Source organism: Labeo rohita, chromosome 2 (assembly GCF_022985175.1).
Source record: "Labeo rohita strain BAU-BD-2019 chromosome 2, IGBB_LRoh.1.0, whole genome shotgun sequence".
Lineage (NCBI taxonomy): Eukaryota > Metazoa > Chordata > Actinopteri > Cypriniformes > Cyprinidae > Labeo > Labeo rohita.
The window spans coordinates 34,476,117-34,495,963 of record NC_066870.1 but is presented as its reverse complement, the minus strand read 5'-3'; the positions used below and the strand labels follow the sequence as shown (position 1 = coordinate 34,495,963).

Genomic DNA, 19,847 nt, shown 5'->3' with positions numbered 1-19,847 from the left:
GTTAGCTAATTGGGCTGTCACGTGATGAACGAACAACTCAAACCCGAAAACTTGTCAGATAAGAGGCGAGGTGAGCGAATCATAGACTAAAGACCCAGGTAAACAATGAATGAATCTTTTCTGTTTCTTATAGCATTATAGTTTTATTTTGTTTGTAGTGTGATCAACGTTTGTGTAAGCAGTAGATGTGTTAGGGAGGTAAAACGTAACATTTTAATTATATTTTGCTAAAATGAACGAAATGAACGAAATGACTCGAAAAAAGATTCGTTCATTTTGCTGAACGAGACTCAAAGGACCGAGTCGGTAAAATGATCCGAACTTCCCATCACTAATGAGGAGGAACATGTAAGTGTCTAAATAAAGGATAGTTATACAGGCATCATAATAATAGTATAATAAAAATAACTGTTACAAACGGTATGGACATATCATATGAATATATGGTTACATAGAAATATTTTGTGTTAAGAATTAATAAAGTATATTAACTGATTTTGAGATAAGCAACTGCCTTAGAAATAAATGGGAATGATAAGTGATGGCTTTCTCCAGTGCTTATATGAGAAGATCAATTGTTTAGTAATTTTTAGATGCAAATTTTATTTATTGTACAGTAGTACAAAATGTAACCTGTTCCAGGTTAGCCTCACTGAAATATTAAAATCTTTTGTTCATCATCATCAACATACTGTATAGTCAGGAATGGAAAATTCAAACAGCATAAAAACACATATGTTGATTATATAAAACTAAATTAAAGAGGGGAGCAGAAAAAGACTTATGCACTTAACTGATGTTCCTTTAAAACACAGTATAGTAAAAGTATCTGTAATGTAGTCAGCTAGTTAAATTAAGACTTGAAACTGTCAATCATCCAAGTGTTTAACTCAGTTCAGTCTGATCTTCAGCAGTCATGAGCAAAAGATGTCTGGTTTCACCCTGAGGTACAGTAGGTGACAGTGGTCCATGTATCTCCTGTCATCTTCTGAGGCAGAGTCTATCGTCTATGCAAAATCAGCCTATTCAGAGTTAACTTTATAGTCAAAAAGTATCCTTGTAAAAATCATTAGAGAAAATGCAGCTTGTAATGTGTAAACCAGAAACAGATATTTGAGTTGTGAGATAAAGACTAGTTGTTGATGTTAAAACACATATTTGTCTTCACAGAGCTGTGTGATGTTTATTCTGTCTTCTTTCCAGCTGACAGGGTTACTGTGGTTACAGATGATGGATTTCTCACTGCAGTACAGGATGAGAGTGTTGATTTGTGATGTCACTTCCTCTGGAGAGCAGCCGCCATATACAAAAGTAGAGCTGAGTGTAAAGTCGTGACCTCTACATGTAAAATTGACAGTACAGGAATCACTAGACCAACTTGAGTTCACAGTCAGGACAGGAGCCTCCACAGCATCTGAAACACACATTTAAACCAAGATCACAATTATATTTACAGTTTACATCCCAATGATTTAAAAAAGATTCAATCATTTATTTTGTTTAATAAAGACAACAGTACAGATGTTGTATGTTCTATGTTAAAATATAGACACAACAGTATAAACATGATCCAAAAATATTTCTTTAACCACACTATTTATCAGTATTCTCTATGCAAAAATCAACTTTATTTTTTGCGTTAATTGAACTTACAAAAACACCTGACGAATTAAAAAAAAAAAAATCCACAAGCTAATTTAAATATAAAAGTGAAAAATGTAACAAAAATGTATTACTTATTATGAATTGTCTTTTATGAAGGAACACATTCAATCACACAAAGAAATGAGACTCACCCAGTACTCTGCATGTAGCAATATTGTTCTCTGATTCTCCACTTGTTCTTGCTGTGTAGAATCCACCCTCTGTCTTCTGCATGTTCTTCAGTGTCAGAGAGAACGTTTTATCATTGAAATCCACTTTGTCCTTGTAGGAAGAGTAAAGTTTAACTTTTTTAGATTCATTTGTATATCTAACTATAATCACTCTTTTATCATTTCTCCAGTACATATTATCAAACTCTGGTAGTTGTTGTGTAGTTGCAGTTGAACAGAAGCTCCCGTCTGAACAAATACAGGGATCTCAGCACTGAACCCTGAGGAGAAAAACAAAACAAAACAAAAAATACACAGTTCAGTACATTTTACACCTCCGTCTCACCCTGTGTCATTATCTCACAATCCTGTAATTGGTAACATAAATCATGAGAATGATTGTTTCAGCAATTCATCAAGGCTGTACTCACAGTAAAATAAATGTCCTTATATAAACTCACAAGACAGATTTATTATCAGTGCTTCTTTATCAAGTAGGAATATCCTTTATTTGGCTTTGCTTGAAATACAGTATTAGGACTTTGGATGAATACATGGCTTATATCATATCAAGTCATTGTACCAAACGTTACATAGTGGTTTATCATTTTTATAGATTTGTTAAGTGTCTCAGAGTGAAGCTCTAAATTTATGCATTAGATTTCATCAAATGGTTGATTCCATTCTGACGTTAAATCTATTTTAGTCAAATAGTCAACAACATTTTATCGCCCTCTGGCAGCCATTCTGAAAAAGAAGTTCAACATGTGTTTGCTGATTTTATGGCATTCCAGACTACATGAAGAATTAATAGCACATGCATATGCACTATTGTAAACATATTTAGTGGCTCATAATGTAATAACTGCACATAAAGTATTACATTACTATTGTAATAAAATGTTCATAATGTAATGATTTTCTGTATATTAAATCTCTGATTCGTGGTTCATGCAGTATACCCTCAGTCAACATTTAATTGATTTTATATAAATGTTCTAACTTATAAAATCTGTATAGCTTTAGTAGCACTTTGTACTTTAACTCCTAAACAGTGTTTTAAAAAACAGTACCAGATAACCATTTTTTATCAGCCTGCTTTCTTTCCCTGTACTAGCCTGTTTTCTTCTAAATTAGGTTTAACATCTCTCTTTTTATGGCCTTGATATTTTGATTTGCTTTGTTTTATTTCTTATTTGCAAGACACTTTAGATAAATGCATAACAAATGAATAAATATAACTGTGCAGATACTTTGCTTGAGATGTAGAACTATGCAGACAGATAAGGACTGCTTTCAGAAGCATTATAAAGCATTAAACAATCTTAGCAATTACAATAATTTAATGCATGAGATACACTAGAGCTGAGACAGTCAGTGTAAAAGTGTGTTTTTTATAAGTCAGTTATTAATTATTAGTTTATTACCTGTTTTACTGATGAGAAGAAGGGTGAAGGATGCAAGCAAACAATCTACTGCCATTGTAACAAACATTAGAATGACTGGTGTTGCTGTCCTAGAAAAGGAAGTTATATAGGTAAAATGACACTCGGTTAGCTTCTTCCGACTACAGTCAACTAGTTCTGCATCTTAAATGATTGCTTCTTGACAGTTATTTGTTAGATTTGATTTATTGCTTTCAAGAAAAAAAGCTCCATACATGCATGTAGTTGAGAGCATAAACTAAGAAAACTAGCATCTGAAAGCAGTCTTTAATTTGAACCAGAAAATTAGACTATTATAACAGAACAATTTAGTCAATGTCTCCACATACACACACACACACAAACAGTGTGCAATGACTGTTGCCAAAGCTGAAACAAATGCACAGAAGAAAGAACTGACCTAATTCTCTTCACATGAACACATTTTGTGTATGTGTGGTTTGATGTTCTGCAGTCGAACACTATTTGTAGACATCAGTGAGGACTTTATTTTGAGTTTTTGAAATTCTCATGCATTGATATCACTATTAGGAATCAAAGCCAGTCCCTCCTGTAATTACAGGGTTGTTTTAAATCCTGCAGCGTTGGGGAGTAATGACGTACCTGTACATGTACAGGTACATGAAATCTAAATACAATATGAAATCTAAAAATTACTTGTAATCAGACTCAATTAGACTGTAATCAGTATCGCTATGAGGAACCAATTGCAGTCCTTCCTGAATCTACAGGGTTGTGGATTCTTAAAAAAGAAGAACAGACATAACGTCTCTCACACACTATCAAAGCTTTCACGCACACTATTAAACTCTCTCCCAAACACTACTACACGGTCTCTCACACATTAGCAAAGTATGGGAAGCCAAACAATCCAAATGTGGAACGAAACAGTGCGGTGTTTGGCTTCCCATAGTTTTGTGCAGTCGAGGCGGTGATTGCATTGTGGTCTCGGAGCGGACATTGTCATTTGTATTTACTAATTTTGTTTATTTTATTTTAATTTTTTTTTTTCCATTTTATGATTTCTAGACGAAATCAATGCCTGTGATCAAAGATAGTGAAAGCTGATGTTGGGGAATATAGCCAAATTTGTGCTAAATTAGTAGCTCTTCAAAAGCTTTAACTAATTGTGGGCTACCTGAAATTAAGGAAAGGACTAGTGGTTTTCAAACCGGTCCTGGAAGCACCCCTGCCCTGCACATTTTGTATGTCTCCCTCATCTAACACACCTGATTCAACTCATCAGCTCGTTAGTAGAAACTGCACAACATGAATTGAGTGTGTCTGATAAGGAAGACATGCAAAATGTGCAGGGCAGGGGTGCTTCCAGGAACCGTTTGAAAACCACTGGACTAGATAATTGCTAAATCTGCTAAAAAAAAAAACCATCCAAATAAAATAAATTGTTTTATATATTTCAAAACACAAACGTATCAACATTGTTGGGAAGGTTATTTTAAAAATGTAATGGGTTACAGATTTAGTTTCCCTATTTAAAATGTAATAAGTAGTGTAACTATTTCAATTGCTTTATAAGTAAGGTAACATTACATTTGATTACTTTTCTAAATTTCTAATGAATGTTTTCAATAGTTAACGCTTTTGAAACTTTTAAAGCATGCAGGGTTAACCTTACAATAGCACTCACCACTAATTACTGTCAAACTTGAATTCATCACTTCATCACTTGAATTAAGATTATAATATTTTAATTTTAAAGCACAGCCACCACAAAATCTTTAGCACCTCTTTTTACTTTGAGATCATAAGGTTAAATGCATTTTTAAAATCAAATCTTTGCATAGCTATGAATGGCATTTAACAATGCCTTGGGGGAAAAAAACAGTTCATTTTACATAAATACATTAACAACATCTCCAGAACTGCTCTGAGATTCACTTCATGAGCGTTTCACTGTTTCATTCGAGAAAAACAAGCGTCAAATATACACACAGAAATTTAAAGGTATTCACGGCAACCCGTCAAAGTTCAGGTTTAACTTTATTAATCATTCAGTATAATGTACGTGCCTACTACTACTACTACTAATTAATAAAAATTTATTTTTAAAAATTCACACAATATTTCTTCCATGTTTTACATTTTTAATAGTAAATCCCCTTTATTTGCCAAAAATAAAATATAATTTTCATTAAAAGATCAATTAAATCAATATTTTATACTTCATTTGATAACCAGAAAAATACACAACACAGAATTCCATAAGGCTATTGTAAAAATAAATAAAAGTTGTTTTTAAACATTCAAATAAACTAACGAAGTGAACGAGACGAGAGGCGAGCGGATCCATATGCAAGCTTTTATTTAAAACGCGAGACAAAGACATGGTCGTACAGGCTGGGTCGAGACGGGAGCAGACAGGAATATCAAAGGCAGTGGGAGAGAGTAATCCAATAAACGTGAGCAATAGTCCAAAAGGCAGGCGGCTAGACAGTCCAAACGAGAAACCAGGCGAGAGAACAAAACCAGGAACGAGGAAACTAGGAAACGCTAATAACAACAACAGGAAAATACAACCAACCGTGAAGTGCACTAAAAAGGAGCGGGGTTTTTATAGGGCGCCTGATTGGTCACAGGGACTGACGCAATAAGAGCGGTGGAGGATGGGAGATGCAGTCCGAGATGTATAGTGACAGTCAGAGTGCGTAAGTGATGCGAGAGTGACATCTGGTGGTTGGTGGACAGCGGGACACAGACCAGATTCGTGACATAGCCCCCCCCCCAAGGAGCGGCTTCCAGAAGCTCTAAGGGAACAACAGTCCAGGGGTGCGGTGGGGTGGGAGCGAGACAGGGCGAGGGTTGGAGGGCCAGGTCCATGTGGAGGGCCCAGTGATTGAGGCAGGGCCGACAGAGCAGGTACCCTCCAGGGCGGAGCCGGAGGCGGAGCAGGAGCCCTCCAGGGCAGAGCCGGAGATGCCGGGGCCCTCCAGGGCGGAGCAGGAGGCGCCGGAGTCCTCCAGGACGGAGCCGGAGGCGGATCAGGAGGCGCAGGAGCCCTCCAGGGTGGAGCCGGAGGCGGGACAAGCGACACAAGAGCCCTCCAGGGCGGAGCCGGAGGCAGAGCGTGAGGCGCGGCGCCCTCCAGGGTGGAGCAGGAGGCGCAGGAGCCCTCCAGGGCGAAACAGGAGGCGGAGCGGCCCTCCGGGGCGGAACAGGAGGTGGAGCAGGAGGCGGAGCAGCCCTCTCGGGTGAAACAGGAATCTGGGTCACGGTCTGGGACCTGGGGAAAGCAGGGACAGTGGAGGCAGACAGAATAGGGGGAGAAGGTGCAGCAGCCCTCCTGGGCGGAACAGGAGGCGGAGCAGGAGGCGGAGCAGCCCTCTCGGGTGAAACAGGAATCTGGGTCATGGTCTGGAACCTGGGGAGAACAGGGACAGAGGAGGTAGACAGAATAGGGGGAGAAGCAGAGAGCTTGTAAGGGGACGCCACCTCCAAGGGAGGATCCACAGCCGAAGCTGACACCTCAGGAGGTATTGGCGCGGCTTCTCCGACCGAGGGGAGCTCTGGAACAGGCCAGTGACCAGACGGGAGCTCTGGAGCAGGCTTGTGACCAGACGGGAGTTCTGGAGCAGGCTTGTGACCAGACGTGACCTCTGGAGCAGACTTGAGACCAGACGGAAGCTCTAGAGCAGGCTTGTGAGCTGACGTGGCCTCAGGAGCTGACTTGAGACCAGACGGGACCTCTGGAGCAGACTCGAGACCAGACGGGACCTCTGGAGCAGACTCGAGACCAGACGGGGGCTCTGGAGCAGACTCGAGACCAGACGGGGGCTCTGGAGCAGACTTGAGATCAGGCGTGACCTCAGGAGCACAGTGTGCAGCCCACACACACCAAATGGCAACCGCCATAAAGGGAAGAGCAGTGGCGGGTGAAAGGACCTCTTTGATGATGGATCTTGGCGATGTTGGTGCCGCTGAGATGTTCACTGCCCTCACTGACCCCTGTGGTGGGTCCAGCATACTGACCATCATAGTAGGCTGTGAACTTGGGATATCAGACGAGGCATGGCACTGCTCTGGAAGGTCAGACGAGACGTGACTTGGCTCTGGACGAATAGACGAGACCTGACGAGGCACTGGAAGGTCTGATGAAACATGGAGAGGCTCTGGACCGTCAGGCGGGACGTGACTTGACTCAGAGCGGTCAGACGAGACATGGCGAGGTTCTAGACAGATAGACGAGATGTGACGGGGCTCTGGAGGGTCAGACGAGGCGTGACTTGACTCTGAGCGGTCGGACGAGGTGTGACTTGACTCTGAGCGGTCGGACAAGGCGTGACTTGACTCTGAGCGGTCGGACGAGACGTGACTTGAGTCTGGGCGGTCGGACGAGACTCATGGAGATCAGCGGTGTCTTGAACTGGCTTGTGAAGAGCAATGACTTTACTTGACTCAGTAACCACGGCCCTGACGTTGCCTGACGCAGGAACGATCGCCTTGACGTTGCTGGATTTGGAAGCTTGACTGGACTTGGAAACTTGACTGGACTTGGAAGCGACAGCCGTAGCCTCACTTGACTCTGGAGCAGCGGCTGAAGCTTGACTTGGCTCTGGAACGACAGCAGCAGCTTGGCCTGGTTCATGGAGATCCGTTGTAATGGGACTTGGCTCCTGAACAACATGGCTTGACTCAGGAACAACAGCTGTAACGTGACTTGACTCGTGGGGAACAGCTGTGACCTGGCTTGACTCGAGGGCACAGCCGTGACCTGGCTTGATTCTGTGTCCTGACTTGATTCGGGGGTAGCCGCCGTGGCATTAAGGAGCACCATTTTAGCCGCCCTTACAGTCACTAGAGGAGTGTCCAGCACGTGGGCCATCATGATAGGCTGTGATCTTGAAATGTCGAATGAGACCTGGCGAGGCTCGGGGCCTTCAGGCAGGACGTAACTCGACTCAGGGACCAGGACTGTGACTTTGCTTGACTCAGGAACCACTTCAGGAAGTGCGGCCATGAGGGGTGTAGAACCAGGAGCAGAAAACATGACGTGAACAGGCTGTGGCTTGACGGAGATGTCCTGAGCAGGCTGTGGTTTGGCTGACGTGGCGTTAGCGGGCGCTGGCTTGACAGACGTGGCGTTAGCGGGCGCTGGCTTAGCGGCCATCCTTGCGACAGACTCTGGCGTGGCAGCCATCTTGTGCAGTGGCTCTGGCGGGGCAGCCATCTTGTGCAGTGGCTCAGGAAAGATGGCTGTAACTTGACTTGCCTTAGGAGGAGCAGTTCTGACTTGACTTGATGTAGAAACAGGAGCTGTAATTTTGCTTGACTTGGAGACTTGACTTAACTCGGGAAGTGCAGCTGTAAATTGACTTAAATTGGAAACTTGACTTGACTCAGGAAATGTAACTGCAACTTTAAATGGCTCTTGTATGGCGGCTGTGACGTGACAGAGCTCTGTTCTCGCCGCCATCTTGTGTACGGGCTCCGCCGTCGCCGCCCTTGTGTGGACGCGCTCCGACGCGGCCGCCATTTTGTGAACGGGCACCGCTGTCGCCGCTATCGCGTTAACGCGCTCCGTCGCGGCCGCCATCTTGTGCGCGGGCTGTGCTGACGCCGCCATCGCTCGAGCACGCTCTGTTACGGCCGCCATTTCACGAGCGATCCGGGCAGAAAACCTGTTTGTGGCGTCGTGATCCGGCGTTACCGCCAATCTGCGAGAGGGTTGCGCGGCTGATCTGTCTGCGTTGTCGCGTACCTCCTTCGCGACCCCCACAGTACACGACGAGCCCACACACAAAAACGCAAAGTTCATAAAAGCCACTAGCGAAGAGCGCGGACCCTCACGTCTCAGCCTCGCTCTTAGTGGCTCATTGACGCCATCAGCAAACAGTTCAATAATAATGCAGTCCGGGAGGGTAGAGTAGTTAGTAATGGCCAAAAACTCACGGATGTATTGTTCGAGTGTACGTTGTCCTTGCTTGATCCTTGCTAAGATCAGGTCTGTGTCCATGTCGGAAGATTGTCCGGGTGAAAAGCTGCTGGATCCTGTAGTGACGGTTGGTTCTGTAACGACATAAACAGACATGCTAAAACATATTTGGTAACAATAAAACGTAAAGTGAGAAAAAATAAAACATTTCACATTTCCTAAACATGTAATTTTTCTTAACTTTTGATAAATTGACGGTAAATTGTATAAGATTCATGGTTTTAATTAATTACATATGATTAATTACATTTTGATTAATACAACTAAATTTAACTATTAAAACGAAGACCAGAAAAATGAAAACAGAAAACAGAATTTGAAAAAAATAAAAAATAAATAAAACAGAATCTGGGGAAAAAATAGGTCCCTATTTTTGCATGCAACTATATATTTGTTACAGTTATAAATATTTTTAATTATAGTTATAAATAATTTTATTTGTCTAACATATTTTTGTAATGTTATAATTTTGTTATAATACTTTGATATGTTTGCTATTTGCAGTGATTACTATTCACTATTGTTAATAGTGTGACAAGGTCTTTAACCCACCGGTTTAATGCCCCCGGACCCACCTAGAAGGATACAGTTTCAACCACTTGTGTCTAACAAAATCTTCTGTGAGCATGATGTGAGCTCTCACCCACTACCACTAGCCCCTGATGTTTTGGCACCAGCCCCAGATGTTTTAAAATCCTAGAAACACCCCTGTTTGGGGCCAAATTTCTTTTTACTTTTGATACATTTGTATTTTTGAAATATATAAAACATTTTATTTTTATGAATTTGACTTTTATCAGATTTACCAGTTGTTATATTTTTTTATTTTGTGCTGGTCAATTATGAACAATAGATGAGACTGGAGAGAATTGCATGGGAGAGAACTGCATGGGGCCGAGGGGCCGCTGCTGCAAATATTTGAGTGGCTCCATCCCTAACCGATATAATCTCACTCCAAACTTTTTCCAAAACTTGAGAGCCCTGATTATGGGTATTCTGTAGATGTTGACCATACATCAGCTGTACACTTGTTATTGCTGTGCATTATGGGATTGAATGAGTGTACTTGATAATGTCCACTAAGGTTTTGGACACCACTAAAAACGTCTCGGTTACATCTGTAACCCTCGTTCCCTGTAGGAGGGAACAGAAATGTTATGTCATAACTAACGTATTTGGGGTCCTGGAGCCTAATCACAAGTAGGACCCCAAATACATCAGTTATGACGTAAAGTCGTAGAGTACAACTGAAGGAAAATGACAATATATACTCAAATACTGCTCTATTTAAGGGTATAAGGGGCGATTTCGGACACAGGGCAAGACTCGTCAAGACTCGGTTTTTTTTAGCAGTAATAAATGCAACTCACTAAACCCAAGCAACTGCCTGGGAGATGAATGGGAATACTAATCAATTGCTGGTTACAACTGCACATTTTATTTATTTTATAGCCAACATTAGCATTATTTAACCTGGACTTAAACAGGTCATTCAAATCAGCATCATCATGTTCTGTATCACCAACATGTTTACTGTCAGATTTATACAAAAGGTAAGATTTCTCTCATGGAACACAGACTAACACCCTACAAGTTCAATAATATTAATAATAGCGTTATTTATTCAACAATAAAGTACATGCAACATGAATTCTTGAAATTATTAAATTACTTGTAAATTTGATGCACATAATCAAATTACAATTACAATGTGTGAATTCTGAAGAAAGGGGAACCGACAGATAAAGCTATTGAAGACAATGCAGTATCCTTCCTCAGTTAATCATACAAAGAAAGAAGAATGTCCAACTGGATGTATGACATAGACATGAGGGAATAATCTATGTAACAGCTGCAGAAGTGGCAATGTAAGCTTCTAATAGTACCAGCATCTAGTATGCACGTTTGAGACCACACTTCTCTGGTTAGCATGTCCATGTTAGCCCCTGCTGGTAAATGTTGTAAATTAACTACACCATCTAACCGCAAAAAAAAGCATCGTTCTCCATTGACTGTCATTCAGGGAGAAGAAAGGATAGCACAGATGGCATCATTGGGAATGCAAAAGCATAGATGTTATTACAAAACATGAATTGTCTGGTTGGTGTCATTTGCAAGTTTATTCATTGTATAGTATAATGAAAGTCAATTTGTACATACCGGTTGGTTCCACTGTGATATTAAAATCTCTTGTTTGAAAAAGCCAGTAAACAAATCTAAACAGCATAAAAAATATATAGAGAGTATGATTACAATATATGAAACTATATTAAAGGTACATAATGCAGACAAAGAAACACCCACTGTTCACATTTGATTCTTGTCATATTTTAGCCTAAAAAAATTGATTCATCATAACAGACTGACAGCCTACACATTTAATACTGACCAGTGTTCTGGATTTAAACTGTCAGATTTAAACATGTGATCATTTATTTCAGTAATCTGTTTTATTTTTGCAGCAACAGTAAAGGACCAAACCAGCAAACACTATCACTCCCACAACAGCACAAACAACGAGGAGCACAGTCGTGTAAGAACTATAGGAGAGTTGGGTTCGTCTTTCTTTCTCTAGAAAAAGTAAAAGATGAACTGCAATAATCAGTCTATTCATAGTAAGTTTACTTCTAATCAATAATCAGAAAATGCAGCAGATTTGATTTGTGAGATAAAGACTATTAATGTTGAATCAGATATTTACCTTCACAGAGCTGTGTGATGTTTATTCTGTCTTCTTTCCAGCTGACAGGGTTGCTGTGGTTACAGGTGATGGAGTTCTCACTGCAGTTCAGGATGAGAGTGTTGATCCCATTTGATGTCACTTCCTCCGTAGAGCAGCTTTTGTTCTGATATCTAGAGTTAATCATGAGCTCATGAGATCTGCATGTGAAGTTCACAGTACAGGAGTCACTGCTGGACCAGTTTGAGTTTACAGTCAGGACAGGAGCCTCCACAGCATCTGAAACACACATTTACTCCAAGATCACAAATCACATTCAAAGCAGCGAAGCAGTAGACATTCACATCTAAACACAGCTCAAAATTTAAACATACAGGAATATTATATGAGCAACTATTTGTTTTGCAGTTGTTGCAGCAGCAGATAAAATCCTAAAATAAAGACAATGTGCCACAAGCTGGTTTAAATGTGCACATTTATATATTACAACTGAACAAGTGAACATATTACTCTTAAAAATTGTCTTTAATGCAGGGACACATTACATCACACAAAGAATTAGACTCACCTATAACAGATACTCTGTATTCAGCTAAGAACTGATTATTATCTTGTAATGATCTTGCTGTGTAGAGTCCACTGTCTGTCTTCGTCATGTTCTTCAGTATCAGAGAGAAGGTTTCAGTATTAAACTCCACTCTATTCTCATATGAACTGTCAGGTAACACTTGTTTTGTTACAGTTATATATGTAACTGTTGTTGATTTGTCTGATGCCCATATTAAGACATAAAATTTTGGTAGTTCTTGTGTCTGTATATCCAGTTGAACAGAAGCTCCCGTCTGCACAAACACAGAGATCTCAGCACTGAACCCTGAAGAGAGAAACACATAGTTCAGACCATTTTACATCTCTGTCTCACTTTAATTCATGTTATGACATGTTGAAAAAGATGTAGAACTACAGCAGACTAAATGTTATGGCTTTTTACAAACATCATTACAGATAAAACACTAGAAAATGACAAAACATAGTATTACAAAAAATCAATTATTGTATCAACATAAATTTGAGGGGTTTTTTTTAAACTGTGTTAGAGATGAGGAGAAGAAAGAAGGATGCAAGCATATCTACTTCAATTGTAGATAATATAAAGACAGCTAATGCTGTATTTTTCGAACAAGTTTAAAATCTCTGCAATGACACTCAAGTAGTCTCTTCATGAATTTCCCACCAACAACTCAGTTCAGAATTCGTTTAATAGCAGTCAGAGAAGAATCACTGTTTCACTATGAAAAAGATTTCACTTTTGGTTTCACTCTGACTCTTATGACTTTATTTCTGTCGGAGGAAAAGCTTCCTGTACAGAATTCTTTCGCAGCCAGTAGTAAGAAAACGCGTTTTCAGAATTATGAAATAATTTCCCTGGTGAAAAAAACAGCATAAGATGGTCCTTAGCTGGTTTATGCTGGTCCTTAGCTGGTCATGTTGCTGGTCAAGGACCAGCTTAAACCAGCATCAAAACATATCTACCAGCATATGCTGTTTTTTTCACCAGGGTTGTAATTAGACTAAAATATATAAACAGATTACAATTACATTTGTGAAGCAGACAGATGAAGCTACTTACAGTAATACAGTGCTGTATTATTCCTCACCTGATCATGTACAGAAAAAAACTTTCTAATCACTCTAACTTTTGGTTTCTGATCAGGAGTCGCTCTGCATGAATGTAGATCTATGGCAGATTGGCCTAATACAAACCTCATTATAGATAAAGCCCTGGAAAAATGAACAAAACATACACTTAGAACATACACGTAATTTTTTTACGATTTCAATTCATTACCTGTGTTACTGACGAGGAGCAGAATAAAGGATGCAAGATGATGATCCACTGCCATTGTAACAAACATCAAGATAGCTGATGTTGTATTCTTGAAACAGCAAGTTGAATATCTGTGCAGTGACACTCAGACTGCCTGTGTATAGCTCTGTGAACAGATCAGTTCAGTGTTCGTCATGGCCCTCTGCTGGACATTAGTTAGATTTCATGTAACGCTTACAAAACTATATATATATATATAAAAAAGCAGGCGAATAAGTGAAAGTGAAAGTCGTTTTTATTAAAGTTAGATTAGAAAAAACAGCTGCATATAGATGAGACTAGAAACTATAAAAAATTTAACAGACATTAGTTTGAACCAGTCATAGAAAAATATTCCAGCATCCAAAAAAAAAGGGAGATTTAAAAAAAAAAAAAATAAATAAAATAAATTTAAGAAAAACCTGGCCAATAAAGGCAAGTTCAAACAGCACAAAATATGTAAAATCACTCTGCAGTAGCTGACAGAAGAATGCCTGTAAATTTCCACAACAGTCATGAAGTCCGCTAGTTAAATTAAGACATGAACTCTATTGGTGAGTTCAGTTAATCAGTCTGATCTACAGCAGTCATGAGCAGATGAAGGTGTTTCATGCTGCATGGTAGGTGACGGTGGTCCATGGATCTCCTGTCATCTTCTGGGTCAGAGTCTGAAGAGAAATAAAACAAACCATCACAGAATGTCAAGTGAAACATATTAAATATTTAATGTTGAGTTTGACCAGACATTTATTGTCTGACGTCTGCTGAACGGTCATTTGAATCTCACCTCAACATCATCATAGCCTGTATCATCAGCCTGTTTGACACCTGAGAGGTCAGAATGTACGTTTATTATTTTTATTGACCAATATTCTGGATTCACTAGACTGCTCTCACTAGTAGTTGTCTGACCATAAAATGCTACAAATAAAATATTGCAATGCCAACAGTATTTGTTGCCAACAAGTAAGATATAGTGCAGTCAGAACACAAACAAATATTTGAAACGAAATCTCGGTTGAAACAAGATTGTTTTGGAAAGAGTCTTTATGTTGCACTCAGAAAGAAAATGAGCAATGCAGCTAGACAAAACTGGGCACAATGATGACCTATATGGGTTACTATCATATTGAACAATCAGGATCTGCTACGTTAATCGTGTTGTTTCTCAATATAAACCTAGTAGCTTTCATTCTTTTAGTCCTAAAGAAACTGTTTCAGGTAGAAATATGAGATCAGTTTTTCAGTATTTGTGAGATGGACATACCTGTTTTGTTCTTGCAGCAACAGTAAAGAATCAAACCAGCAAACACTATCACTCCAACAGCAACAAACACAATAATGAACAAAACCATGTAAGATGATCTGACCATTATTTCGATGTGTTTTTCATTCTCTGGAAAGTAAAACATTAAGAACTGCAAAATCAGCCTATTCAGAGTTAACTTTATAGTCAAAAAGTACCATTGTAAAAATCATTAGAGAAAATACAGCTTGCGATGTGTAAACCAGAAACAGATATTTGAGTTGTGAAAGACTAGCTATTGATTTTGAAACAGATATTTACCTTCACAGAGCTGTGTGATGTTTATTCTGTCTTCTTTCCAGCTGACAGGGTTGCTGTGGTTACAGGTGATGGATTCCTCACTGCAGTTCAGGATGAGAGTGTTGATTTGTGATGTCACTTCCTCTCTAGAGCAGCCGCCATATACAAAAGTGGAGCTAAGTTTAAAGTCATGACTTCTACATGTAAAATTGACACTACAGGAATGTAGTGACCAGCTTGAGCTCACAGTCAGGACAGGAGGCTCAACAGCATCTGAAACACACATTTAAACCAAGAGCAGAATCACATTGACAGTTTAAAGTTCAGTGATTTTAAACAGTACATTAAAGGCGTCATCGGATGCCCACTTTCCACAAGTTGATATGATTCTTTAGGGTCTTAATGAAAAGTCTATAACATGCGTTGGTAAAAATTTCTCAATGGTTGTGTATAAAACACCTTTTTTATCTTGCTGAAATCGGCTCTGCAAAAATCATCCTGTTCTGATCGGTGTGGCTTTAAATGAGCTCTGCTCGCCCCGCCCCTCTCTTCTCTCTGTGGAGTGACCAGTCTGTTTACCTTAGCCGCATTTAGACATGAAACTTGCTAACTAGCATGTTATTAGGAAAGGCGATTGCAAAGATTCATAAAAAACCCTTATACTCACTTCTGCTGTAAGTGAAGCTGGATCATGAATGATTCGCGCAAACATAGACACATTTGTTTAGAAGGGGAGGCGCATTCCCTTCACAAACAAACGTAATCCACTGCATTTTCAGTGGCTCAGATGTCAGTAGTAAATGACGACTCATTCAAGGCGGGTCTAAGGTAAGACAGCTGTGTCAGTCAACTATCGTGGGAGCGGCCTCTGTCGGTGTGTCATCACACAGACAAGATGCTGAGAATGGCTTGATTTGAAAAAGGGGAAATTATTTTTACAGATTAAATAATTATATTTTTATCATCATAGGGTGGTTGTGTACATACACTGCCAACCCACATTTATGTTCAAACAACATGTAAAGGTAAACTTTGCATCCGATGACCCCTTTAAAATCTAAACACAACTCAATGTACAAACATCAACCAAAAATGTTTCTTTAGCCACATTATTTATCTGGATTCTCCATGTAAAAGGTTTTGAATAAAAATTGTCAGAAGATAAACTCCAACTGTTGTTTTTGCTTTAACTGAAGTTACGGAGCCAAAAATAAAGATATATATTTTAAATATAAAAGTGAAAAATGTAACAAATTACTCTTATGAAATGCCTTTTATGCAGGAACACATTCAATCAGACAAAGAAATGAGCATCACCTATAACAGATACTCTGTATGTAGAAATAATGCGGTCTGATTCTCCACTTGCTGTTGCTGTGTAGAGTCCACTGTCTGTCTTCTGCATGTTCTTCAGTGTTAGAGAAAAGGTTTTATCATTGAAATTCACTCTGTTTTTATAGACTTTTACTTTTTTAGATTCATTTGTATATTTAACTATATTCTCTGATTGATCTTTTGTCCAGTATAAATCATCAAACTCTGGTAGTTCTTGTGTCTGTATATCCAGTTGAACAGAAGCTCCTGTCTGCACAAACACAGAGATCTCAGCACTGAACCCTGAAGAGAGAAAAACACATAGTTCAGAACATTTTACACAATCTTTATCTTTAACCTTATCTCACACTCCTGTATTTGGTGACATAAATCATTAGAATGATTGTTTCAGCAGTTCATTTATAGGGCTGTACTCACAGTAAAATCAACGTCCTTATAAAAAGACAAAACTCAGAGGTATAGATGTGCTCTTTTATCAATTAGGAAAATCCTATATATGTCTTTGACTGAAAAACATTATTAGGACCTTGGCCAAAGATATTGCATTCATCATCTTAAGTCTAATCTGAAATCGCTACCTAATTGCCTAATCCTAACCTCACCCCTAATCCTAACCCCTCCCCCACACCTAACCCTAAACCAGAGCCGTATAGAGAGATAGTTGCGACAACTCCATTGACTCCAATGGACCAGTTTTTTGTTTTTTTTTGTTTTTTTAGAGCAATGGCGGATCGTGGAGGCGCGCAATAGTTCCCGGAAGTTAGCGCTAATACTATCAGCGCCGTAGAGATGCAGCAGAAGAGGCCGCTGTGATCGACTTTTACAAGGCAAGACATTTATAGAACAAAACTATATATTATCAGAGCAGCTAATTAATTTACCTTATGCATTACAACAAATTATTATTAGATTATTCCTCACTAAATTAGTAGATTTAGGGGGTATTATTCATTCTCTTAATGCAGTTTCATTCATCGTTGTGTAATTGAGGCTTTTAAACGTGATATTTGCTGGTGGAAAGCTAAATATTAGAATTAAATTTATTGCAAAGGATGCTGATGAACCTAAGTGAGAATGAAAAAGAGGTAGGCAATTTTCATTTGAGAATCATACTATAGGCTAAATTACCAGAAATATATTAAATACCACTGCTGTATACAGTCAAGTCAAAAGCTTACATACACCTTGCAGATACTGCAAAATGTTTATTCAAATAATTTCTTTTACCAAAATAAATATGTTTAAACATTGTTTATTTAGTACTGACCTGAATAAGATATTTCACATAAAAGATGTTGTTTACATATAGTCCATAAGAGAAAATAATAGTTACATTTTTAAAAATGACCCAGTTCAAAAGTTTACATACACTTGATTCCTAATACTGTGTTAATATTGGTAAATTAAGTCAAATTTTGCAGATTCTGGAAGCTGTATGTAAACTTTGACTTAAACTTTAATAAACATAATCACAGTAAACCTCTACTTTATTACTGTGTTTTATATTTACTGTACTTCTGTACTTCTTATCTACTGTAGAAGCACTGTGTGTGGAGGAGCAGTGATGCCACAGGACTGATATGTGATAGAGCATCACTTTACCATTTCTCCTGTGTTTTTCTCCTTCTCTATTTTGCTTTCGGGAACAAGAACCACCTGAAGCGTCCCTGTAATGAGAACACCTCTGAAGAGATGACGCCAAACCTTGAGAGGACTTCAGATAACGCCATCTCCGAATAAACACATAAAACTACAAAATTGTCTTTGTATTATAATCAACATGATCAAATCATGTGATCATTGCTTTAATGTATTAATTGTTTCTGTTAGACTTAGACTGATATCGGCAGTCAGAAGAGAGAACAATGTCAAATTTACCATCCCTCCCATAGACGCGGCATGAAAAACACCCTCGCATAGCGTTAACTAGTTTTTTTGTAACTTGATGAAAAGGTGATATAATACAAAGTATATTGTTATAAATGTACATACATAGTTTTAAAAATCAAAATATAAAAAAACTTTAAAGGATTTATGATGATGATGACCATTGAAACGTGTCATCACAGGCTTGTGAAAAGGGTCCATAACAAACAGTACGTACAAAACATACAAAAATCCTTTCAATAATAAGCAACTTATGGTTTAATAGTTAAAAGTACAAAAATTCTTAAGAAATAAACAGAAAGGATTAAAAATATATATATTAAAAAATGTTGTCATCATTCAGGTTGTGTATTTTAGCTTTAATGTACGTTTTTAAACAAAGCAGCTGATATTTGCCATAGCGACAGCAAGAAGCTAGTGGACTGCCGAGTCGCTTTCATTCCAAAATGGCAGAAGCGTAGGGTTGCTGGTGGGCGCCACTGTTGCAATGGAACGTTCTATTGGCTTTCACTTCTTGTCAATATAAGTTCTTTGATGTAGGTGCGCTGAATGCTAACCGGAAACTCCCGAGCCATATCAAGTAAAACGCGGAAGTAGTTGTGCAAGTAGTCCATTGTTACATGAGACACACTAGTTAAGACAGTAAATGTTCAAAACCATGTAAACTCCGACTTGTGCAGCAATCACCATAAACATAATCGTTAATAAGTGACTTAAATTAGTTATTTTATTGAGTTTATTACCTGTGTTACTGATGAGAAGAAGGATGAAGGATGCAAGATGATGATCTATTGCCATTGTAACAAACATCAGAATCACTGGTGTTGCTGTCCTAGAAAAGGAAGTTGATTAGACGTAAAATGACACTCGGTTAGCTACTTCCGACCACAGACAGTTCTTGGGAGCTTTTTAAAGCTCCTTACATGCATGGTGGTTTGAAGTGCTGCAGTCAAACACTATAACACTGAAATCAGTCTCATTCATCGGTATCACTATAAGGAACCAGTGGCAGTTCTTCCTGAATCTTCAGGGTTATTTTTGGCCGTGTGTGAATTCTGAAAAAATGAGGAATAGACAAACTACTTACATTGAAGACAGTGCAATATCATTCCTCAGATGATCACAAGCTGAAAGACCTTTCAAAGAGACATGGTAGATGAGATAGTAGTGTTACATATAACAGACGCTCCAAAGCATTTATCAGGTACACATTGCAGTAAAGCTGTGTATCAAAATTGGTTTTGTTTTCAGAAAATCATGTGACGGGTGATGGTCACAGGATAGTTGATCAATAAACATTTTTTTTTCTACTTTATTCCAGCT

At 38.9% G+C, this 19,847-nt stretch overlaps 1 protein-coding gene and 1 pseudogene across 4 annotated transcripts; both read right to left on the bottom strand.

The window, feature by feature from the left end:
- Window positions 1-691: 691 nt before the first annotated feature.
- Window positions 692-9,213, bottom strand: LOC127179331 (uncharacterized; annotated as a pseudogene).
- Window positions 7,455-19,757, bottom strand: LOC127179290 (uncharacterized). 4 transcript variants are annotated; one of them, XM_051132622.1, is made up of 7 exons: window positions 19,612-19,757; window positions 19,268-19,356; window positions 16,620-16,919; window positions 15,324-15,575; window positions 12,458-12,763; window positions 11,911-12,168; window positions 7,455-9,283 (listed from the first exon to the last, which is right to left on the bottom strand). In XM_051132622.1, coding segments are annotated over exons 1-7 (3,006 nt in total). In that variant the 5' UTR covers window positions 19,614-19,757; the 3' UTR covers window positions 7,455-7,484. The 4 variants fall into 4 exon arrangements, with proteins under 4 accessions (XP_050988579.1, XP_050988572.1, XP_050988597.1 ...); XM_051132615.1 differs by having other exon boundaries at window positions 19,268-19,351; XM_051132631.1 differs by lacking the exons at window positions 11,911-12,168; window positions 12,458-12,763 and having other exon boundaries at window positions 7,458-9,283; window positions 19,268-19,351.
- Window positions 19,758-19,847: the final 90 nt, after the last annotated feature.